Here is a 25,619-nt window from a genome sequence, read left to right as displayed (position 1 = left end):
CAGAGAGAAAATCTAAGGGGATAATAAATAATAACAATGGTAAAATAACTTTGGTGGTTAACATATTTGCTGGGGAGATCTGTGTTTTGTCTAATGCCCGTTTTGACTCAAAGTAGCATGGATGGTAAATGTGTTTCCTGCAAAGCACATCATGTAACATGCAGATGACAGATTTCTATTTTACCTAGATAGGTAAGTGGGTCTTTGTTTTAAAACAGAGGTCCTTTTGTTACTTGCAGTCCATAAATTGTAATCCTTCTAATTTAACACAGTGAGCATGAGCATGAAGGGTGATTTGTACACCTTGTAACCCTCACTATCTTATGTAACATATTCTGACATTGAAGTAAAAATGTGCATGATTTATTTTCAATGTCATAAGTATATGTGATGTAAAGCGCTCTGACACACCTGCACTTTGATGAGTAGCGCTATAACAGAAATAAAAAAAATAGTAGGATTTAAAATATTTTGTGTAAATAATTTGACAGATCAACACATCTGACATTCTTACAGTGCACGTATATCTCTCATATACAGGGACCGAATAAAGTGTGCCTCGCTTATGTAAAAGTGAAGTGCTAACTTTGTTTCCCCTCCTGGCATTTGCATCTAGGTGTGAGGCTCCAGGTAGCTTCCAGCAAAGGATACTTTAACAAAATAAGGCTTGAGGACCCCTTAAATTCAGCCATTGTTATGCGCCTAGCTAGAGTCTGAAATTGGAAAGATCCCCCTCCCCACCTGCACGTTGTTGCTCGGAGCGAAAGCAGATAATACGCATGCGCTGTTGTGTCCTGGTGTCTGAAAATTACAAGGGGACGAGCACAGTGATTTGATTTGATTTGATTAGTAAGCTTGTAAAGCGTGCGAATGCCCAAGGGCGTCTTGTCGCTGTTGTTTGATGCGTGCCAGATTAATGCAGGGGTACGATTCTAGCTTAACTGGGATACAACCATGTTTTGACTGCCTTTCTCAAAGCCAGAAGCGACGGGCTACTTCTTATTGCAGTGGGTAGAAGGTTCCATAACTTGGCTGTCCTCAGCAGGAAGCTTCTTCCTCCCCACCTCGCCTGCTTAAACTTGGGTACTTGAAGAATATTGCATGAGTTGATCTTAGACTTCTGACTTCTCGCTGGGACATACCATTTAAAATGTGTTCTCCGGAACTGAGGTCCTGAGCCGTGAAGTGCTTTATATGCCAGACACAGAGACTTAAAGTCAATCCTTTTGTCCACTGGTAACCAGTAAAGGGCCCTTAGTCAGTGTGGCCCAACTTCTTGGCAGGGTGGGCAGCATCCACCCGCGTGTACCCCCACTTGGGGCCTGTCTAGAATATTCCACCCTGCATTAGACTTGCACTAGACTTTGGCTTGGCGAATGCTTTTTGCCAAAATAATAGTGTTATTCTTGACACAGAAAGGCAGGTGAGCAGAGAGTGCTAAATGGAGTGAATAATATCGATGACGGGATGGAAGAATTATGTCATTTTTTCCAATGTGCAATCCTTTTATAGTTTTAATCTTCCTAACTAGAAATTTCTGAACAGGAAAAATATGTTTTAATGGACATATGCTGACCTCAGCGGGCGGTGCCAGATAGTCGAGGCACGAGCAAATGCAAGGGACACTTCAAAACAAAAATCAATAAGGCATTGGTAATGGCTGTCCGTCGTCAGGTGCTAGGGCCACTAAGTACTTACTGAGAGCAACAGGCCCTCTTTTGTGATCTCACTTTATTCTGGCCTGAGGGGGAATGTGGTCCACTAACCCCTGCCATGGGATGAATTAAACATTGAGAAGTTACTTCAGGAAGCCATAAGTGAGGGCTTGAAGGCCACATCACTGTATAAATGCAACAATGACTAATGTCTCTCACTCAATCAACCAATCAAGTGGTACTTGTATAGTGCTGCTACTCACCCGAGAGAGTATCCAGGCACTATGCTGCGATGCCAGTCGAAGAGCCAGGTCTTGAGTCCCTTCCTGAAGTAGGTCAGCAAGGGTGAAGTAAGGAGTTGGAGGGGAATGGCGTTCCAGGACTTGGTGCTGAGGTGGGAGAAGGAGTGTCCACCGGTGGGGCAGCATCAGATGCTTGGCATCTGTGTGAGAGAAAGATGAGTGGAGCAGAAGTTCCTGGGAGGTAGGTGGAAGTTCAGGCGGTGATTCATGTAGGTGGGTCCTTGGTCATGGAGGGCTTTGTAGGCATGGATCAGGAGCTTGAATTGGCATCTCTTTTGTATGGTGACCTGTCGTTTCATGGAGAGTTTGCTGTCCAGGATGATGTCAAGGTTGCAGGTGTGGTCTTTTAGAGTGGGGGTGGATCCAAGTTTCGATGGCCACCAGGAGTCGTTCCAGAGGGAAGTGTGTCTGCAGAGGATCAGTACTTCAGTTTTGTCCGGGTTGAGCTCAGGCAGTTGTTCTTCATCGAAGCTGAGACATTCTTCATGTAGTTGTGGAAGTTGGTCTTCGTAGTGGTGGGGTCCGCTGAGAGAGAGGATGAGCTGGGTGTTGACGGCATAAAAGACTATGTTGATGTTGTGGGTTCTGATGATGTCCATGAGTGGTGTCATATAGATGTTGAAGAGGGTTGGACAGAGGGAAGAACCTTGAGGGACTCTACAGACAGTGCCCTTGGGTTGAGAGGTGAAGTGAGGGAGACAAATTCTTTGGTGCACCCCGTGAGAAACGAAGCCATCCACTTGAGTGCATCGTCTGTGATTCGAATCTGTCGCAGCTGATCGATGATTGTGTGGTGGGGGTGGTGTTGAAGGCTGTGGAGAGGTCTAGCAGGATCAGGGCAGCTGATTCTCCTCTGTCGAGTAGGGTGCGTCGGTCATCTTTTGCGGCAATCAAGGCTGTCTCGGTGCTGTGGTTGGATCTGAATCCTGATTGGGAAGGGTGCAGCAGGTTGTTTCTCTCTAGGTGTTCGGTGAGTTGAAGGTTGATGGCCTTCTCCATGACTTTGGCTGGAAATGGGAGCCCAGAAATGGGACAGGAGTTCTGGAGTTCGCTGGGGTCTGCTGATAGTTTCTTGAGGAAGGGTATGACTTCTGCGTCTTTCCAGGCACCTAGACAAGTGGTTGTAGCGATCAATGGAGGGGTTGAGAATGGTGGTGAGCTGGTGGCTGATTTAGTTTCTCCGAGGTTGCACAGTTGATGGGGCATGGGTCGGTGGGTGCTCATTTAGGGTTGAGTGGTCAGAGGGAGCATTACAAGATGGGCGAGAAGGTTTGGAGTCAACAAATGGGAAACATTTTGGGAATGCAATATCAGTAGACCGTAAAGTAGCTAACCCATGTGAAAAGGAAGCAGAGGGAAATATCGGCGGGGCATGGGGAAACAGACAAAAGGAGCAATGCAACATAATCAGTACCTTCTGTAACTATACATATCCCAGCAAGGTTCTTTGGCACTATATAACATATATCTATTATTGCTGATCTCAAATGTACATAGGATGAAATGTATAAGGAGAAGACAGACTTTGTGGACCCACCGATATTTGAACCTGTCACCATGTGGGTCAAACATAAAACCCTGCATTTGATGTTTTAGTCAATTAGGCTATCGGGCCAAGTGCAAATATGAAGCCTGACTTCACCCAAGGTTTGAATCAAGGCATTAGTTCTGGAAACTACATGTGAAAATGCAGTGCCCAGTCCTAGCGGCCTCTTCTAAAGTACTTTAACTAGTTCTGCAGGGCATATCTGGAGCATTGTATCTATTTCTGGGGGCCACATCTGGAGTGCTGTGTCCCGTTTTGGGGGTCACAAGTGGATTTATGGGGGCTGGGTTTGAAGTACTGCATCCAGTTGAAAAGCCCACCCAAGCAGACCTGTGTCTGGATTTAGATTCAGCACTTGAATTTTCATGTCCATTTCTGGAAAGGCCCTTCTTTAGAATTGTGTTTAGTTTCATATTTCATCCCTGGAAGTATATAGATAGGCAGGAGCAGTGTAGCATGATAGCTTCAGTGTAAACCATAGTCATAGGTCCAGATGTAATTTTTTAAGTGCCAGTCAGCCCTGAAACTGTTGCCATGCCATGATAAAGAATCCATAAACCAAAAAAGACCCTATCATCATAGCACTATAAAAATCCAGATTATGACTTGTATCTCTGCTGGCATAGAATCGTTTATTTAGGGTACAACTCATTGATAGCAAACAAGTGAGTAAGGAATGTTTGAAGACTAGTGAGTTCAGGTAATGAACAGAGAGACCCCCATGGCACACACTAGTTATGTGAGTCAAATGTACATTGCAGTCCCTTTTCTCTCATCATTGGTGTCTACATACCTCTCTTGTGTGAGTACGGGTGAATACGTACTCACACAAGAATGGGAGCTATAACAGAATTAGGATTTAACAGTTACCACAAGATGGCCGTCATTTCGAGTGGCTCTTAATTCCCAGTGAGGTCTCCTGAGGTCCACGAGAATACAGCAGACCTCTAAATTTTCCCTCAGAGATTTTCGCTGCTGAAAGCAACAGAGATCTGCTGGAATTAGGGGAATTCGACCTTCAGTTACTCTTTCTCGTTCATGAGTGTAGGAAGTGTGGGGGACGCTGGGGATATATCCCCCCCCCAGATTTTGGAGTGGGGGGAAACAGGGGACAAGTGTGGGGGGACCAGGGGACAAAGGAATTTCCCCTCTCCCGTCTGTTAATCGCAGGGCCATTAGCGCACAAAAGCGCTACCTAATGGCCCTACACTTGACCTGCCTGGAGTCAAAGAGGCCACCCACCCTCTACCTTTTGTTATGCTGCAGTAAGGCTCTGCGTTCTGGGAAGGACAGAGAATGAAAAACAACTCTGTCTCTTTTCCTTAATGCCAAGAGAAGGCAATGACAGTCTCCACTTCCCCTGATCTGCCTCTGTCAGCTGCCCTCCTCCCCTCTCTCTCTCTCTTCATTCCTCCATCTCTTTCTGTCTCTGTCTCGTTCCTCCTAACATGTGGATTTCAAGAGACAGCTCTTACATACTCTCTCTTGCCTCTCCTTTTCTCACTTTGGTTGGAAATGTCCTCATTTTCTGACTATTTTCTATTCAAAAGAAAAACCTCAGGAGAGAAAAAATATTTAAATACCTCAATAAAGTAATACAGAGTGGTCAGCAGACAGACCAGATTGTTATTATTTACCAACACACATTAGCGCCACTTTTCAGAGTTTGCCAGTGAAAGCGGTACTTTCTTTTTATCTTCTTTCTTTGAACAACATTGTTTTCCCAGGGTGGGGAAGTGCAACATTCCTAAAGGGACTGCAATACCTGGTTGATGGGTGGAGTTTTAATTATTTTAGCTTATAAAATGTGGCTCTGTGTTCGGGGATGTGGTCTTTTTTAAACCAAACTCCTTACATTTTGGAAGGATATAAGCAATGGACATTGAAACAGGTCCCTTCCTGGTCCCGTAGCCATGTCCTGAACTTTTCAGGCAAAATCCTGTACTGATTTCTGAATAATGAGTTTAAAACCGTTAAGGTAACCATGTTGTGGGGCAGTATGGTGTTCAGTGTGGGAGAGGATGTGCCACTCTGGCAAGAGCTGCTGAATTTGGAACTGGAGAACCATGTTCAGCTTTCATGACCTGTCCACCAGACCACACTCCTAACAGAGCTTATTCCAATGCTACACCTTAGAAGGCTCAATAGACCTTAGAAGCCCTGGTGTCTTAGCACCCGCAGGTGGACCCTAACGGTGGCAAGTGTGAGTTAACCTTGAAGGCCTGTCCACCACAATCCATGCTGCAGTTCACCTCCAGTCTTGCGAGCAGACATACGAAGAAGCACACCCTAGATCGTCAGTGACTCTGTCACTGAGGACACAAGACCCTTGAGGTCAGTCCACCTCACCCATTGGTATCTCCATTGGCCTTTTTCAGCAGTAGTAGTGCAATTTACCAGGGGTTGGCAATATAGGATTTGCAGGCACACCAAACTTAGGGGGTGATTATAATGGGGATGGGACCGCCACTTCGCCCTGTCGGTGGGGTCCCACCGCCATCGGTGACTGCATCACCGCCTGCCATTTTACAATAGTGGGTGGTTCCCTGGCGGTAGGAAAGACCAAACGGCACATACCCGACGGGCTCCTTGAGCCCGCCAGTGCGGCGGAGGGGCTCGTGGGTCCTACAATGCTGGTGGTGCCTCCCAGGCACTGCAGTAGGGATTACGATGTCCCTTACCCGCCGAGCCTATCCATGGCCGTTCACCGCCATGGAAAAGCTGGTGGGAAGGGACATTGGGACCAATAGCAGATCCCTTTCCCCCCAGACATGGTACCTGGGGGGCATCTATGATGCCCCCCTACATATCACTGCACCGCATTGTGCCTGCCACCTAGTGCAGTGATATATGTAACATGTCCCTTTTTCACATTGCGGCGGATGATGCAGCCAGCAGCACCTGCTGCAACGTAAAAGATAGGCACTGCAAACGCCATAGTGGCAGTGGCATTGTAATGCCGATCGAGGGGCCGCCACTTTGAAGCTCAGCAGTCCCATTTCCCGATTCGATGGCGGACGGACTGAAGTCCGCCTGCCATCGTAATCAGCCCCTAAGTTTGCAAACTTCTTGGTCTCTGCTTCATGCACAAACACGTTTAACATGTGCAGCCTGCTTTCGGGCCACTGGAGTTTTTGCAGCAATGGAGGCCAAAATGATGTTGCGGTGTTGAGTAAATTATGCAACAATAAAAAGGCTGCAGCGTAATGCAGTACATTTTATGATACTTTATTATTTTGACATATTTATACGTACTAACAGCCTCTGCAAAGCTTTTGCCTCATTAGTACCTGTGTAAAATACATATGCAGCAGAGTGAAGGGTGAGCAGTCAACCTTTGCAAAGGGCCCTGCACTTCACAGCAACATAAGTCACATTTCTTTTAGTAATTTTTGATCCGTTTGAGCTATAAAATTGTTTTGGGTGAAATCGTTAGATTATGCAGCAGATGGTGTATTATGTGGCAAATATGATACAGCTATAGTCAAGTGGAAAATATTTTTCCACTTAAATTAATTTTGCCTCAACATTGTAGTTGATCAATTTGTAAGTTCCCCAACCCCAAAAGTCGAGTTTGGGGGAAATTTGCATTTTAAAAGCAGTCCTACAACACAGGGCTGCTTTTAAAATGACCTCAGTCTTCAGCAGTGCACACATGCAAGCACAGTAAGGGCTGCTGGCCTCTAAACTGCCATGCTCTATTATATTCTAGGGACTTAAAGTTTGTTCTACTACCCCTGCCCTATTATGTACTAGGGCCTTATAGGAGAGGTCATGCCAATCATAGGGGTACTCTATCCCATAGGTCACCCTAGTGTATGTAGGTGTTTTCACTGTATTTTTAAGTGTCTCTTTCAGAATAGCACTGGCCCTGGGCAGGCAGAGCCCAGGGTCATTCAGAGTCAATTACCACCAGTACCAGTCAGCAAAAAGTTGGGGAGTTCCCTTGGGCACGGGGTGGCTTTGCAGCACTAGAGAAACACAAACTCTGAATGTAAAACATAACACCATGGTTGGGGGGTTCTCTTTAATAATCAGAATTGATTTCTATCCTAATGAACCCATTTTCCAACATTAGGATAAGGAAAGACTAAAGTGGGGCACTAGATACGATGGGAAATGTTTTCGATGTACTGCACCGGATGCGGATATAGACCATATTTTCTATACTTGTGATAAACTGTTTCCTTTTATTCAAGCTATGGAAAGATTCCTATCCCAAATAATAGAGACACCTGTTAAGATAACCCCAGCACTGATGATGTTAGGGTTGGGTCATGAGGTTTCAAAGGAGGGTAGTTTGTATAAATTCAGATACTTTCTATTTGTTGCAATGACTATAGCTCGCTTAAGTATAGCAGGAGAATGGTTGTGTCAAGAGCCTCCTAGATTCCAGGTGTGAAGGGCCAAGTTATTTAGAATATCAAGCTTGGAATTTAGTTTATATTCGTTAAAAGGAATGAGGAAACGTAAAATCGGACTAATGATTTGGGAGCAGTTTTTGAGCTATATGAACAATTGAAAAGTATGTCATGACTAAACTAGGTGCAAGAGTCTTTGTTTATTTAAAACTGTGTAATATAATTTCTGAAGGATTCTAACAGAAAATTCAGTTTGTTAAAGTCTGCACTGTGATGGAAATTATGTAATCATTGTGATGAAAAGTATATATGCTCAAATGTAATCTTGTTATGCAAGTGTGGAAAGAAAAAAAAAAAGGATAAGGAAAAAAAAGGATAGGGATAAGGAAAGACTGGGGAAAAATCATAACGTTCTAATCTATACCTTGAAGTTTTCATGCAGCTCTTTGATGAAGGTTATGAGCTCACTGTTCAATGTTAGGATTTTAACTACTGCAGATACCAAAAGAATCTCTCAGCCAAAAGCAGTAACCCACTGACCTATTTACATGATATGCATTTCGTGATCTGCGTGGTACACATTCTTTGCAGCAGGCATATTACCCCACTGTGCCTACCTTACCATGAGTCAAAACTTTCACTAGACAAACCTCTGATCTCTCTCAATAAAGAACATTAATCACCGAAGTTATCTTCACATTTTTATTGTTGCCTGAAAATTGCTGGAGACCAGGAATGCAGCAGCAGGTACTTTTCAAACCATAATGCACTTGCAAACACGATGCCCGCACCCTAAGCCAGCGACCTTTGTTTGCTAGTTGCATGAAGATGCAACATTCATATACATGTGTTTTTTAACATTTGGTCTGATTACTATATGAATGTAAATAACAATAAAGCATACATGCAAACTGTGACTACATGCCTGCTTTTCTCAATATTTCACTTCGAAAGTATGCATTTGTATTTGTGAGAGAGCACAAGTTTGAAAAATGTATAAGTACACCATATTTACAAGCATGTAGTTAGTTTATACATACACTGAACACGAGTGTTTATATTTAAAAGTGAAATACACAGAGTGTCTTATATTCAGTAGCGAAATGTATAGAATGTTAAGTAGAGTAACTATAATTATAACGGTCTGAGATTAATGTAGAAATGTTGGAATATATGTGAAAACCTCATGTTCTCATGTTAAAAGAATCATGTCCGAATTTAATGTAACTTTGAAATCCAGTATAATGTGTAGGCCTTAGGGCAATTCACAGCAAACCTGAACGTGCTGCTAAAATAATGTGAGATAAGGTTGACGTGTTTCTTCCAAATGTACTATTGAACTTAGGGTTAAAAGTATATGCTTTATAGATGTGTTATTTTAGAAACGTATGCTAGTTAAGAATGTTTGCTGTTTAAATCAAGTTAACGTTTTAAGAGTGCAGGGACCTGCTGCATGTAAATCAAGTAGGCCAGAACAGATAATGTCATGTCGTTTAAATTTCCATGTGCTCGTTAGGGAAGAGGTCGTGAGGTGTCCAGCACAGAGCTTTGAGAGTGTTTTACGACTAAAGATATGGTGGAGTCTGGAATTTGAGGCCCACTGCAGGACGAGCTGTATGCAGGTGCGAGGGTCCTAATCAGCTCGAATGAAAGGGACTTTGTTCAGTGGCGCCTTGCGCAGGCCTGTAGGAGTTTCCAGGAATTTCAGGGGGTATCAGCGCACTGGAGAAGAAGCCTGGGAACCAAGGTCAACTATAACGAGGGTCTTCAAGAGTACCATCATGGAGTTTACCGCGCAAAGATGTACCACGTGAGGGGCGTCCCAAGGGGCGTTCCTATCGAAAATGTGATTTGGTATTAGGGAAAGCGACCCGGGAGGAGAGAAGAGCAGATGATTTTGGGAGCCTAAGGAAGCGGATGGGTAGGCAGATAGGCTGATCAGGAGAGACCCATTATCAGAGAAGAGACAAAGAGAAGTGCGTGATCTTCTTAGGAAGTCACCACGGCTGACACCTAGAGGGTTAAGATCTTGCTAAGTAGGGATGTCATTTAGTGTAGTGTAGGGACAGACTAACCTTAATTTTCTTTTCTGTAATGACTTTGAGGTTGCAACTTGTATCCATTTTGGCAACCCTGATGGTTTTTGAGCTTGTACTTATTATTCTGTTTTTTAGACTCAGACTATTCAAAAAGTTCATGTTCATAGTGATACCGATTTATCTTCTTAACCTCATTTTGAGAAGTTTGTATCTTCAGTTATCTTTGACTTTATATTAAACCTTTAAAACTTAAATTTGGTCAGTGGTCATTTAGAGTGGTGTAAGTTCTTAAATTGATTGACTTATTGCGAGATTACCTTTTACTCAACGACAGGTACCAACGATTCAGTCAACATAGTTTGGGACTTGGTAAAATAATTAGTAACCAGTAATCCCGCGTTAACAGTTGGTAGCAGAGGATGGTTATCTTCTTGAGGAAGGTAATCTAGAGAGGTTAGTTTGCCCCAAGGCCCGAGACGTCGAGAGACGAGCAGCGGAAGAATCGTGTGCCGAAAGGTGCAGACGGTGCGAGAAAAGCAGCAGTATCGGAAGAGAGTGAGTATAACAAGGGTCATGCGTGAACAGATTGCGGTGTTTTGTGTTGTATTTGTATTGTAATGTCTTGCGGAGTTGAATGCCTGTAGTGTGAATGAGAGAAGGTTGTGAGCGCGCGCAACCTGGTAAACTGGTTACCTGGTAAACGGGTGAACTGGTGAAATCTTAAGTTCAGGCCAGAGCTTAAGTGGTTTTGGGTGTATCGAACATCCAGAGTAGTTGTCGACCGTAGTACGGAGGTCACGAGGTACCATTGACCGCCGTGGATCCATGATAGGGGGAGTGTAAGAGTGAGCGTATGAGTAACGGACGCTGGTCGAAAGTTACTGTGTGTAAGCAACCTATCAGAGAAGGCGATTGTCTGGACGTAAACGGAAAGACATTTCGTCAAGTTAAGGTGACAACTACAGAAAGACTGTGGGCGTACAGTCAAGAAAGGTGATCGCTTGGACGGAAGTAATCATTTTTCGGAGTATGAATGGGACGCGTGCATGACCGAGGAGACGAGCTGAGAAAGGAGGGGAACTGCTGCGAAGGGGGACGGGTGACGTCGGCTAGAGCCGCGCTGGGATTGAGCGGTTGGTGTGACGTTAGCTAGAGCCGCGCTCTGGTTGGGCGGCTAGAGTGACGTCGGAGGAAAGTCGCGTACGGATAGGCCAGTTAGTAAAACGGGGCTGAGATTGGTGGAATATCATTAGGAAGTAAACAAACGTAGAGTAAAGAGAAATCATGAAGTGTTTTAAGTGTTTGAAAGGGATTTTTAAACGTAAACGAAGTGAACATTATTATGGGGAAGAGGCTCCGCCGGAGGGTACACCAGCTCATTATATGGCAACGAATGTTGGGCTGCATACGATATTATGGATTGGGGCTTGGAATAAGCTTACGGAAGGGAATGAGGAAATGCAGTTCCCGAGGTACGGGACGTTTAAGTTAGAGGTGTTACATCGGCTAAAAGCAACCATGTCCTCATTGAAACCCTCGCCCAGACCAACACAGTTTGAGGCCCTTAATGCATGGATTAAGGCTGCACACGACCGAAATTTGAACAGGCGTCAACAAAGGCTGACGCGATCGGTAAGGGCAGTGCGAGATTCCAAATGGGATGAGGAGGAAAAGCGTTGGAGAGTACAGACTATTGAGGTGGAAAAAATGTATCCGATGAGGGAGGTGGCAGGAGGAGGAGGAAACCTCATGGAAGAAGACGAGGAAAGCGAGTCGGAGGACAATCTGATAAACAGATTGTTAATGGATAGACCACCTCCGAGAGTGGAGTTGATAGAAGATAGAGGGCTCGCAAGGGAAGATGGGAATGACATAGAGGGATATACACCACTCCCTATATCGGAATGGACACCTATCAAAGGCAGTGAAACACCTCAAAACAACACTGTACAGAGTGTAGTGGGAAGGTTTGTGGTGCAGAAAACGCCAGCCACCGAAAGGGTTGAGTCCTTTGGATTGCCAGATGCTCTTCAGGTGCCTGTTACCATAGGACCTATAGTATCGATCTATAACCCAGAGAGAGATAGAGAAGAAGAACAGAGGCAATTGGATAGAGAAAGGATCGAGATGGAAAGGAGGAATAACGTGACAAATGCATGGAAGCAATTGCCAGGTTCGGTAACATGGAACACCCCATTAGATACATCTGTAGGTCCCAACACAGGACAGGGAGGTCTGAGAGGACCGATGGACCTAAGGGGACCGCGGCCAAAGTCCTTTACAGAATTAAGAGCTGATTTGAGGGAATGGGATGGGTCCGCAGTAACCCTGAGCAATAGGTCGAGAACGGAACCAGAATGGGAAAGCAGAGGTAACGGGACTGTATCTCATTGTGGGGCCAGCGAAAGTAGTCAGGGGCGGGAAGGCCAAAGTCAGGAGAATAGAGGAGTTACACGTCCTACGGATGAGAGGGAACAGCAGGAACAGAATACGAGGAGTATGGATTGTGAGGAAGTGTCTCGCCTCACGCAAAAAGAGGGAGACCAGAGAACGCAAGAGTACAGAGATAGGTTTAGGTGCACTCATCACTCACACGCACCTGGGGAAAATGTACAGCACTGGCAAAGAGGGAACAGTGAAAGCTCACGTCATACGTCGAGTGATCGGAGGTCACAGATGCATGAGGAAGAAAGAGGGAGTAATGGAACATCTTACCCTGCATCCCGTGAAACTAGCCAGGATGGGGAGAGAGAGGCTAGGAGGCGTGAAGGAGTGTTTCACCACCCACCCCGAGAAGATGGAAAAGCATGGGACCTAGACAGATGGGAACAGGGGAGGACTCCCTTTAACTCACCAGTGCCTAGGCGCAGGACTAGGAGCTGGGACGGGAGGGAGGCAGAAGGCACATCTGGACCAGAGGTGCTGAAAGCTGCGATGAAAGTTAAAAGGCTTGATGTCTCCAGTCTAAAATCCGATCTAGATGAGATTATAGAAGGAACGGTGCCTTTAGAAAGGATCGATTTGTATGAACAAGACGAGTTGCTGTTCATAGCGAAGGATACTACTAGGAGAGCTAGGGCATTCCACGAGAAACTGTCTAATTTGGCCGACAGATATGCTGTAGATTTATCTAGGACAAGGGCACTACAGAGTAACCATAGGTTACAATATTCAGACCAAGACCTAGATGAGAAGAGGACTACTGGATTGAAAACTCACATAAGAGAGCTGATATCAGGAATAAGAGTGTGGAGGGAACTGGATAAATGGGAAGAAAGGTGGTCGAAAAAGGGCACGGTTAGGCGAAGTACAAATGTGATGACCCCTGAGGGAAGGGTAATGCAGATGGAGGCATTCCCTTTGCGAGAAATATCAAACGGAAATTATGTACATGTGCCCTGGAGTAGAGGAGACTTAGCTGCATTTACCAACTCATTTCCGAAGTTGCGGGACAATCCAGTAGAGTGGTACAAACAGGTAGAGAGGTTTGTTAAAATTTCGAAAGTATTGTGGATTGATTTGAACACGTTGTTTGACATCGTGGTCCCATCTGATTTGTGGACCCCTTGTAAGACTAGTGTTGAATGGCCAAATACTGAACCAGTGAGGGATGTTCGGACTAATGGACCGTCCGAGATTGTCATGCAAAAGTATGAAAGGGTAATAGCATGGCTGAAAGATAAGGTACCACCACAGGACATAGATTGGGTAAAAATAGACCGAACAAGGCAGGAACCCAAGGAGACAGTTCATGAGTTTTATGAGAGGTTGTTGAAAACATTCAAGCAATACAGTGGACTTGATGTAATGGATCCCAAAGATATAGGACAATTTGTGTCAAAATTTGTCTTGGGATTGAGACCTGATATTTGTTTGATGATACAGCAACATTTAATCTGTTGGCAGAACAAACCACTAGATGAGATTTTACGCTATGCGAGGTACTGCAGTGACGAGATAGATTCTAAAGCCAAGAATCTAAAGGAGAAATTGATGGTGGTGCAAATGCAGTCCGCTGGGAAGGGTGGCCAGCAGAAGCAGGGGATGGGACGAAAACCAAACGGTCAGAATAAGGACAATGAGGAAGGGCAGAGACCTAGGATAGACTTTGCCACTTTAAAGAAAACGACAAAGTGTCATCAGTGTCACCAGGTGGGGCATTGGCGACGCGAGTGTCCCTTTAACCCTGAAAATGGAGAGCTAGAAGTAGAAGAGCAGGTTCAAGAAGTCCCAACTCCAAAGGTGACAGTTCCAAGCAGTAAGGTGGCCAAAGGGGGGACTTCGGCTCCACGGGCCCAGTTCCCACAGCCACCGAAGGTAGCGGCAGGGGGTAAGGTCTTTACACAGATGCCTCTCTTCATCGAGGAAGAAAGGTGTTATTACATTGATCCATTGACAGGACAACGTGTGAGCAGTGAAGAGGACTGTACCCTCGGGGCAGTCCTAGAAGTGGATCAAAGAGGGCCATTTGTTGAGGCAGAAGTGGCAGGGTGTCCCACTACGTTCTTAGTGGATACTGGGGCTACTCGTTCGACTCTGAGATCAGCGGTGGTTCCAGACTTGCCGATGTCAGGGGAAACAATTCAAGTGGTAGGAGTCGCGAACAAAAGAATGACTAGTCCCTTGACAGAACCAGTGTCTGTGAAAATAGGAAATCATATGAACGAACATCAGTTTGTGGTTTGTGACTCAAGTCCGGTATGTCTGTTAGGAAGGGATTTGTTATGCAAATTGAATTGCACCATATACTGCACCCCGCAAGGAGTGGAGGTACAGACTACCGACGATGATGCTACCTTTAAGGTGGCCAATTCAAAATTCTGTGTAGAACTATATCGTACTCTGACTGTAGAAGATCTTCCCCAAGATTTAAGAGATGCAGTGGCGTCGGAGGTGTGGGATTTCACAGGAGAAGATATAGGATTGATTAAAGGGGTAGAACCGGTAAAAATTCTGGTAAAACCAAATGTTGAGTTTCCAAGAACGCCTCAATACAAATTGTCCCAGGAAACGATTGCGGGAATAAAACCTGTGATCGAGTCAATGATACAACAGGGAATACTGAAAGAAATCGTGGGTAGTCCTTGTAACTCCCCGATTATGGGTTTGCAGAAACCTAGCGGGAAGTTTAGGATAGTTCAGGATTTACGAAAGATTAACAATATAGTTGTTTCATGTTGTCCCGTGGTACCGAATCCATCAGTGATACTGTTTCAAATACCATGTCAAGCAGAATGGTTCACAGTGATAGATCTTTGTCAGGCTTTCTTTTCAATCCCATTGGATGAAGAGAGCAGGTATCTTTTTGCTTTTAAAATGGAAGATCGCGTTTTAACATGGTGTCGAATCCCACAAGGATTCACAGATAGCCCATCCATCTTCAATCAGTTGTTGAAGAAGAATCTCGAAAATCTAGTACTGCCGCAGAATTCGGTTCTGGTACAGTACATAGATGACCTACTTGTTGCGTCAGAGACAGAGGAAGCCTGTAAAGCAGATTCAATTGCCTTACTGAACCATTTAGCCGAAAATGCACATAAGGTATCTCCAAGCAAGTTGCAGTATTGTTTGACAGAAGTACAGTATCTAGGGCACAGGTTAGAAAAAGGGAAACGTAAGGTGTCCCCGGAGAGGATTGAGGCGATAATGAAAATGAATGCGCCTACAACACAGAGAGAAGTTAGAATGTTCCTAGGAATGGTGGGTTACTGCCGACAGTGGATAGTTAACTTCTCACTGAAAGCAAAGCCCTTACAGAAACTGACGCACAAGGAGGTGAGTGATCCGGTACCATGGGATGAAGAATGTCTAGTGGCGTTTTTACAGCTGAGAGACGATTTATGTCGTGCTCCGGCTCTGGGAATGCCAGATTACGAAAAGTCGTTTTCACTCTATTGCTGTGAGAGAGAGGGATGTGCTTTGTCAGTCTTGGCACAGACCCACGGAAATGCCCGTAGACCAGTTGCATATTTTTCGGCTACATTAGATCCAGTAGCCGCAGCGTTGCCCGGATGTCTCAAATCCGTTGCTGCAACGGGTGTCAGCATTGAAAGGAGCGAGAGTATTGTGATGGGACATCCAGTAGTGGTGTATGTACCACATTCAGTTGAATTGCTAATGACCAGGACGAAGACGCAGCATCTGACCAATAGTAGGCTCACGCGCTACGAGCAAGTTATTCTTGCCGCAGAGAACGTGACCCTCAGGAGATGCTCTGTCTTGAATCCTGCTACTTTGATGCCATTACCTACTGTAATAGAAGGCGAAGGATGTGAAGACCACGATTGCCTTGATGTGACTGAACTATGCACGAAACCCAGACCAGATATTGTGTATGAGCCATTGTCTGACCCCGATGAAATTTATTTTGTTGATGGCTCATGTTTAAGAGACGATACTGGTCGGTTGAGAGCAGCTTATGCTGTTTGTACTATTACTGGAGTTGTAGAAGCCGCTTGCCTGGAAGGAGTACATTCCACACAGGTAGCAGAAATCATTGCCCTAACTCGTGCCTGCATAGCAGGAAACGGAAAGAGAGTCACCATCTACACGGACAGCCAATATGGTTTCGGTGTGGTTCATGATTTCGGGCAGTTGTGGTCTCAGAGGGGTTACATGACCTCCTCTGGTTCGCCCATTCGAAATGGAGAATTTGTGCGGCTGTTGTTAGAAGCATTGCAAGGTCCAGTTGGCATCGCAATAGTAAAATGTGTAGCTCATACTAAGAATACAGATTTTGTGTCACAAGGTAACAGATACGCTGATGAAGTCGCACGCTATTGTGCGGAACAAAATTATTCTTTCTCAAAGGTGGAAATCGAAGGTGCAGAAGAAAAGACTGAATTAAGTATGATGTTAGAAACTGTAGACACTTGGGAGGATTTAAGAATAATGCAGGAGAACGCACCTGAAACAGAGAAAAAGGCATGGGAAATAGCAGGTTGTGTGCGAAGCGAAATGGATTTTTGGGTTTCAGCAGATGGGAGAGCTGTGTTACCTGAAGAATTAGCTAATCCCATGGCAAGAGAAATACATGGTCCAGTACATCTAGGAAGGGATGCTATGATGAGAGTGTTTAGGCAAACATGGTATTGCCCTAAATTTAGAATAGCAGCAGAATCAGTATGTAAGCGATGTGTTACCTGCCAACAACTGAACGTAGGCAAACGAACACCAGTCACACTGAGTCACATTGGGAGGTCGGGGGGGCCTTTCAATAGAATGCAACTAGATTTCATCGAAATGCCAAGAGTCAATCGCCTTCGGTATGTGTTGGTGATTGTATGCGTATTTTCCAGATGGGTTGAAGCGTACCCTACACGTAGGTGCGATACACTCACAGTGGCTAAATTATTGCTCAGGGAGTTGATACCGCGCTTCGGGGTGCCTGCCTCTTTGGAATCGGACAGAGGAAAACATTTTAACAGCGAAATAGTGAAGATGTTGTGCTCCACACTGAATATCGACCAAAAGCTGCATTGTAGCTATCGACCAGAAGCTTCAGGAATTGTGGAACAAGTGAACGGCACGTTGAAAAATAGATTGGCTAAAGTAGTGGCATCCACATCTTTGAGTTGGCCAGATGCTCTTCCTTTAGTGCTCATGAGCATGCGCAGCACCCCTGACAGGAGGACAGGTCTTTCTCCCCACGAGATCCTGATGGGGAGGGCCATGAGACTTCCTACAGTTCCAACTACTGCCTTATTGAATATTACAGATGATCTGATCTTGGATTATTGTAAAGGACTGTCTGACGCCATCCATTCTGTGTCCCTTCAGGTGCATGCGGCTGAAGTTCCAGCATCGAGGAACCTGTGTCATGATCTGAACCCAGGGGACTGGGTCTTGGTTAAAAAACACGTCCGGAAGAACTGCCTAGATGTTCGCTGGCGTGGGCCCTTTCAGGTAATCCTGATAACGAACACCGCGGTGAAGTGCGGGGGGCTGCCAAATTGGATCCATGCATCCCATACTCGAAGAGTTCCAGCACCTCTAGAAGGAACAGCTCCCATCCCAGACGAAAGCCCGGAAGTGGAAGAAGAGTTGCAAGAAGGGATTGAGGCAGCTGAGGGGGTGTCGGAAGAAGTTGGGAACGCAACGGATTCAGAAGAAGAGCGAAGGCAGGACGGCAGTGAGACGGAAGACGCAACTGAAGGAGAGAGCAGAAGTGAATACGACTCAGACTCAGATCCGTATCAGAGTGACCAAGAACCAAATGAGAGGACAAGGAATAGGAGAATAAGGCTTGGAGCTGCCACTTGGCCAGCAAGGAGAAGAAGGCTAAGTTTGAGGTCGGCCCAGGAAGAAACGCTTGCTCCTATATCCGAAGACTCAGATCCAGAAGAAGATATCCCGGATCAAGCCGAGGAGGGTCTTAGAAGATCAAGAAGGGTGCGAGTACCTAGCAGAAGATACTCTACTCCCGACTGGACCTACCTTGTTGCAGATGTCTGGGAGACACAGAACAGGGAGGATCAGGGAAGTGGAACTGATCAGAACTGACCCGATCATCACAGTGCAAATAAGGTTTCTACTGCCAGGAGCGGAGACCGAAAGGTTGCTGACACTCAACATCGTTCATCCTGCTCTCCTGAGTGGAATAAGAAAATTGATTTTAGAGACAGTTGAGTTTCCAGTTTGCTGTTCACGATATCCAGTGTTGGAGGGAACTCTTCTTCGTTTGGAAATGCTTGAGCGAGTAGTAGAAATGCTAGGAGCGCTTATTGTTGTGGATTAATACCATATTACGATTGTCTTCAAAGGGGCGCAGAACTGGAAAGGTGAAGAAAGTGATCTTGATTAGAACGGACCCCTTTGTAATTGTGGATGTAGAACTGATAGTACCAGGAATAGAAATTGAAAAAACGTTAACTCTCAATTTCGTCCGTCCACTTGTCCTGAGCGAAATAAGGAGAATAATCCTAGAAAAAGTTGACTTTCCATGTTGTGGTACGAACTGCCCAGAACCTGAGGGAATGTTACTTCGGATGGACATTTATGAAGAAGTAGTGTCAATCCTTGAGCCATACATAACTTCAGACGGATGTAAGACTTTTGAAAAGACTTTGTAAAATTATTGCAAGATAACCTAGCGCCGAGTGGAAGAAGAAAATTGGTAGGGGTTTCCTTTTAGCGGACGGAGAAGGGCTAGGGTTGTCTGTTTCTACCGAACTTTGAACTGTTTTGCGGAAACAAATTGTCAAGCTTCCAAGTGTTCAAAAGAGAAACATTGCAAGAGAGAAAGACTTTGTTTGAAAAAAGGAAGAAGTTGATGCGGGAAGAACGTCTAAAGCGACACTGTTTGAGAACATGGAGGCTGGCAACCCGAACCGCAGGGCAAAATGTATAGCTGTTATACTTTTAGGAGTAGTGGTTTCTCTTATAATTTTGGTGGTAACTGTTTCATTCCTAGTGGGACACGAAGGGGATGAAACCGCAGTCAAGGAGGATAAGGGAGTGTCAACACCGAAAACTACCATTATTAAGGAGAAGGGGAACATTAATGAGAAAGACAAAGCGTTGTTAGATGCAGAAATAAAAAGGCTACATACAGATGAGTCACAGGGAAATTACAAGTCAAATGCTTATGCTAAATTGCTTTATGAATATGTTGATGCCATGGAAGTGAAGGATTGTTACGTTTGTATGCAATTACCAGCTTCGGTGGAGGAGGGTATCAGATACCATCATCTTCCATTGACATATGGAATTACATGTAGTTTACTGTTGAGCATGTTTTATGGACGAGATGGATTTGAGTATTATTTCTCGAATTTCGACTCGACATTGCCAGAGGTTCCGAATTTCAAGCATTTGAACAAGTGGGACTACTACAAAAGCGAAGACAGGTTACACAAATGGTTTATTCCATGGAGAACGTTAGATACTTCACATGCCCGAAGAAACAATCTGACTTGTCAAATATCAGAAGTTGAGAAAAAAGTTTATAGCACAGGTAGATACTAGATACAGGAGGCAGAAGATTTTGAAAGCATCAGGACAATGGGAAACAGATTGGACCAAGGAGGAAAGGGCACATCAAAGAAAAGGTAGTATTGGTCCAATTGCTTTGGATAAGGATAAACGGGGAAAACTGTGCATACACAGGAGTTACTCCTATTATGAGAATTTTTATGTAGGTCAAGTCAATTGTGAACATGCCTTTCAATTGGAGTATTACTCTAAGAATTTTCTGAAAGGGATGCAAGCCATACCAAATGTATATTTTGTATGTGGAAGAAATGCCTATGTGAAGTTACCAGATAATTGGTACGGATCATGCTATCTGGCTGTTGTCTTCCCTAAAATATATCATGTTGAGAATTTAGACACGCCTAAGAAAGAGATATCAACTAGATGGAAGCGAGGGCTGGGTGCAGCAGAAGTAGTTGGAGATGTACTCGGTGCTGCATTCCCTTTCTTAGGATTGATAATGAATGACATCAAAATTAGGAGGTTAGCTACAGTCGTAGATAGGCTATCTGCCAGTACTGCAAGATCCTTGATGCTGATAGAAGGGGAGATGCAATCGATTAGGGCAATGGTTCTTCAGAACCGACTTGCTCTAGACGTTCTGTTAGCAAAAGAGGGAGGAGTCTGTAAGGCTTTGAAGGTCCAGGAATGCTGCACTTACATTCCAGACAATTCAAAACCTCTAGAGAAGTATATACGAAACATCACTGCCATACACTACGAAATTGAGGACCTAGCAAAGGTAAATGTGTGGGAAAAAGTAGGTCATGGAATGGGTAAAGTTGGAGGTTGGTTTGCCAACTTAGGAAAGGGTATCGTTTGGTACATACTGAAACCCATCATCATAATTGTGATTTGCGTAATCACTTTGTGGGGATTGGTGCGTTTGTATCAATGTTATAGAGCAAATAGGTTGCAGAGAACTATGAGGAAACAGGAGGAAGAGTTGACAGCGATGCAGGACACTCAATACAAGAGTCTAAAAGCATTAGAGAATATGAAAAGAGGTGGTACTGTCCTGACTTCACTTTAAAGGGTTCTACATTTTTAGTGTCCTGGTGATGATGACCCCTGAAGGTCATCAAAGGGGGGACTGAGAGAGCACAAGTTTGAAAAATGTATAAGTACACCATATTTACAAGCATGTAGTTAGTTTATACATACACTGAACACGAGTGTTTATATTTAAAAGTGAAATACACAGAGTGTCTTATATTCAGTAGCGAAATGTATAGAATGTTAAGTAGAGTAACTATAATTATAACGGTCTGAGATTAATGTAGAAATGTTGGAATATATGTGAAAACCTCATGTTCTCATGTTAAAAGAATCATGTCCGAATTTAATGTAACTTTGAAATCCAGTATAATGTGTAGGCCTTAGGGCAATTCACAGCAAACCTGAACGTGCTGCTAAAATAATGTGAGATAAGGTTGACGTGTTTCTTCCAAATGTACTATTGAACTTAGGGTTAAAAGTATATGCTTTATAGATGTGTTATTTTAGAAACGTATGCTAGTTAAGAATGTTTGCTGTTTAAATCAAGTTAACGTTTTAAGAGTGCAGGGACCTGCTGCATGTAAATCAAGTAGGCCAGAACAGATAATGTCATGTCGTTTAAATTGCCATGTGCTCGTTAGGGAAGAGGTCGTGAGGTGTCCAGCACAGAGCTTTGAGAGTGTTTTACGACTAAAGATATGGTGGAGTCTGGAATTTGAGGCCCACTGCAGGACGAGCTGTATGCAGGTGCGAGGGTCCTAATCAGCTCGAATGAAAGCGACTTTGTTCAGTGGCGCCTTGCGCAGGCCTGTAGGAGTTTCCAGGAATTTCAGGGGGTATCAGCGCACTGGAGAAGAAGCCTGGGAACCAAGGTCAACTATAACGAGGGTCTTCAAGAGTACCATCATGGAGTTTACCGCGCAAAGATGTACCACGTGAGGGGCGTCCCAAGGGGCGTTCCTATCGAAAATGTGATTTGGTATTAGGGAAAGCGACCCGGGAGGAGAGAAGAGCAGATGATTTTGGGAGCCTAAGGAAGCGGATGGGTAGGCAGATAGGCTGATCAGGAGAGACCCATTATCAGAGAAGAGACAAAGAGAAGTGCGTGATCTTCTTAGGAAGTCACCACGGCTGACACCTAGAGGGTTAAGATCTTGCTAAGTAGGGATGTCATTTAGTGTAGTGTAGGGACAGACTAACCTTAATTTTCTTTTCTGTAATGACTTTGAGGTTGCAACTTGTATCCATTTTGGCAACCCTGATGGTTTTTGAGCTTGTACTTATTATTCTGTTTTTTAGACTCAGACTATTCAAAAAGTTCATGTTCATAGTGATACCGATTTATCTTCTTAACCTCATTTTGAGAAGTTTGTATCTTCAGTTATCTTTGACTTTATATTAAACCTTTAAAACTTAAATTTGGTCAGTGGTCATTTAGAGTGGTGTAAGTTCTTAAATTGATTGACTTATTGCGAGATTACCTTTTACTCAACGACAGGTACCAACGATTCAGTCGACATAGTTTGGGACTTGGTAAAATAATTAGTAACCAGTAATCCCGCGTTAACATTTGTTTAACAGGCAGTGATTTGTGCAGGGTCACTAGAAAGTCCACAAGGTTGTCCCTGTCCACCCTTCCCCCAGAATTGTAGGGTCTCCTATGCCCCTGTCCTCATTCCTTAGGGGAATCTCAGGGTTCTACCAAGGTTCCTGGTTAATTCTGCAGCCCTTAGCGTTTGCAGGACTCACGGTATCAATAACTCAAGGGTGGAAAATGTATATGCCAGCATCCGAGGACCTCATAATGACACCCAATATAGACATCCACGCTTCCATGCACAAACCTAAATTTACCTGGAAGGGGTTGTAGCTTAACATCATTTGGTTTCAACTTCATCCAGGGAAACTTCTGAAGAATCTCAATTTCTTTGTGAGCTCCTGCTTGTAATGTAGACTTTGCAGACTGTGAGGTCCCTACAAGACATCTGTTTATACGGAGCCTTGAGAAAACATACCTAGTGTGTCAGTATGTCTCTCAAGAGTTATTTTGTCAACCTTTTAGGAAGATTTTTAACCACTGTCAAGATTTGCAGTTCTTCAGCGTGGGCAATATTAGCATCAGGCATATTCTCTACATATTTAAGGCTGATAACCAATGAGTGAACATTGTGTCTCTCACATATGCCCCTATCATCTATGAGTAATGTTGTTTCTGTAAAGAAAGTGTGTTAACTCAATGTCAGTCACCAGAAACCCACCCATTAAATACCTCCAACCCAGACCAGATGGTGGCTGTATGAAGACAAGTGGCACATAAACTCATACCCATCGGATCCAGGTCTCCGTCTCTTCCTCCGACAGCCGTGAAACCGTGCGGGGCAAATAGCGGACCAGCTTTTCCTTGATGGTGGATGAGCCAAGGGTTATGCCCTCCATATCCAGCAGGCTGGCAATGACATCAGCAGTCTGTCCAGACCCTTCCACCACCACACAGGGGATTTTACTTTTAATAGCAATGTTGATCGCCTGGGTAGAAAAGAGAAAGTGAATGATATGTGTCCATTTACACATTGGACTCCCGGTTGTAAGGCATTCGGTTTTATACATTTCCATCTGTAATTATAACTTTATTTTGTTATCTTTTTATTGCAATTATCCATATTTATTTTGTGTTTTGTGAAACAACGAACGCATTCATTTTTTTTAAACTCTATTCCTTGTCAAGCTGCACAGATATTGGCCTAACAGCCATGACTGACAGCCTCGACACCCACTCAAAAATTACATATTTTCCGTTTTTTCACTTTTTAAAAATAAATACAAATATATAAATAGATGGTATTCTGTCTGCATTTATCTGTAAAATCAGTGCAAAACGGAAAATGAGATGATTTTTTTTATATCTAAACAAAAATAATTGAAGGCTCAATGGTGAGCATACATACATACACAAGTATAACGTACAGAAGGAATACAAACATCCCTCACATTAATCCAATTCAGCTCAATCCCATTCGATCTGATCTTGGCCGCCAGTACTGCTAACCGAATGAATCACTCTCTGCAACTAAATGCAATTGAAAGTGACGTAAAAGGAAGGCACAGTTAGCAGAGCAAAATAACCTAATATTGTGTCTAAAAATTAAGTAGTATACATAAAACCACACATCAGTCAACAAAAACAGAAACAATCAAGACACATCATAAAATCTAGATGCTCATAGTTTATTTGTATTGTTAGATGTACTTAAAATGAATCCCAATATGTTAAATCAATTACAACTAAAAGGACATTGATATCCGCAGGACAACGTTGAACCTGAGACCGAATAGAAAATGAAGAGGTGAGGGGGTGTGGACAGCAAGGCCAAGATGGGGGGTGCTTTTTAGGAGAGGTCCCTGCACTTCCTTTAAATCCTACTGAATCTGGCACTGTCAATCATGCCTACCAGTGGACAGCCTGAAGCTCAGACGAAGATCTCTACTTGAGCGGACTGACCATCCGTTGGCGAGCAACAGGGACCTGACCACTCTCATGGATCTGGCGCTGGAGCTGCCGGAGGCCATGTGGATCGGAGCAGCATCATCCAAACGGGGAGGGGGCGGCATTCGGCCTCACCGGTGCCATTGTGCCCCTGCACCAGAGGAAGGAGGAGTCACGCCTGGGGAACAGACAGCGCCAGCTCCGCCGATGCTTTAGCAGTAAGGAACCATTGCCTTTTTCTTTCCTCCCTGGTGTCCCCTGAGGGACGTGGGGTCCAGTCTGGGCCCCAGTGTGGCAGCAGACTCGGCCAAGGGCAGCCTGCAGTGGGCTCAATCAGAAGCATGATCCAATGCAGCTCTGAATGCCCAATGCGGCAGTCCTGGTGGCTGTGGCCTGTGGTGGACCCTCATTGGGGGCGCAGTGACTTGCGGGACCCTGGGGTTTGCCTGCCCGCGTAAGGTCATCTGCCTGGTAATCAACTACCCTGGGCTCCTTTGGCACCTTGTGGGGGCCCTGTTGGATGGGATCGAATGCTGCTGCTGCCCCCTTCTCTCCATGAAGGGGTGAGCAGGTCAGACTGTGGAGCTCCTGAGGTGTTCCAGGCATACTGGCCGGTTGATGGCCCCCCAGTCACGGTTGAGGTTAAGCCTGCATCAGTGGTGTTCCAGACTGCTATAGGTGCCTGTAGGAGGTACTGGATCAATGCCTCGGTGAGAGAGGAACCGACTGCCTCCCCAGTAGACCTTGGAGCAGAAAGCGGGTCGAGCCCCAAGCAGCATTTGTTTTGTGGGGGTGGTCTGAGGGACCCCCCTGGTCCTCAGTTCTTTCAGGTGCTGGCCAGACGGACTGGACTACAGGCTGGGTGGGAGCCTTGGGGAACAACAGGAGACATACATACCACACCCAATCCAAAATTGACAGATTTACTACTTCTCCAGTCACAACAGGAGGGGTTATATCAGACTGGGCCACGGGTAGCCTGTAACAGACTCAACAGACACTGTTGCCATCCTACAGCCCATTATGGCCTCAAGGGAAGCAGTGGGAATGAGAATTAGGGAGTTGAGAATGGACGTTACTCTACTTAGGCAAGATCGCCATAATGTTGCAAACCCAGTCACTGAGGCAAAAGCCGCATTTCCATCCTAGAAGATGAAGAGTCCACACTTAAGGCCACAGTCTCAAAGTTGATCCTCTTGACAAAGCAACTTGAGGCCAGATCGGGCAATATGGAAACAGAGCTCGACGGAACCTCCACTTC

The 25,619-nt window shown here is 44.7% G+C and overlaps 1 protein-coding gene across 1 annotated transcript in view; it reads right to left on the bottom strand.

Annotated features, from left to right (window-relative positions):
* TRPM8 (transient receptor potential cation channel subfamily M member 8) overlaps nucleotides 1-25,619 on the bottom strand; it is a 267,091-nt gene that overhangs the window by 100,896 nt on the left and 140,576 nt on the right. Inside the window, exon 9 of the mRNA XM_078683346.1 lies at nucleotides 23,200-23,400. Coding sequence (XP_078539472.1) covers nucleotides 23,200-23,400 — 201 coding nt within the window. The remainder of the gene's footprint in view (nucleotides 1-23,199; nucleotides 23,401-25,619) is intronic.

The sequence above is a fragment of the Lissotriton helveticus genome, chromosome 3_1 (assembly GCF_964261635.1).
Source record: "Lissotriton helveticus chromosome 3_1, aLisHel1.1, whole genome shotgun sequence".
Classification (NCBI taxonomy): Eukaryota; Metazoa; Chordata; class Amphibia; order Caudata; family Salamandridae; genus Lissotriton; species Lissotriton helveticus.
The sequence above is the reverse complement of the archived record's forward strand: the minus strand, read 5'-3'. Positions and strand labels throughout refer to the sequence as shown.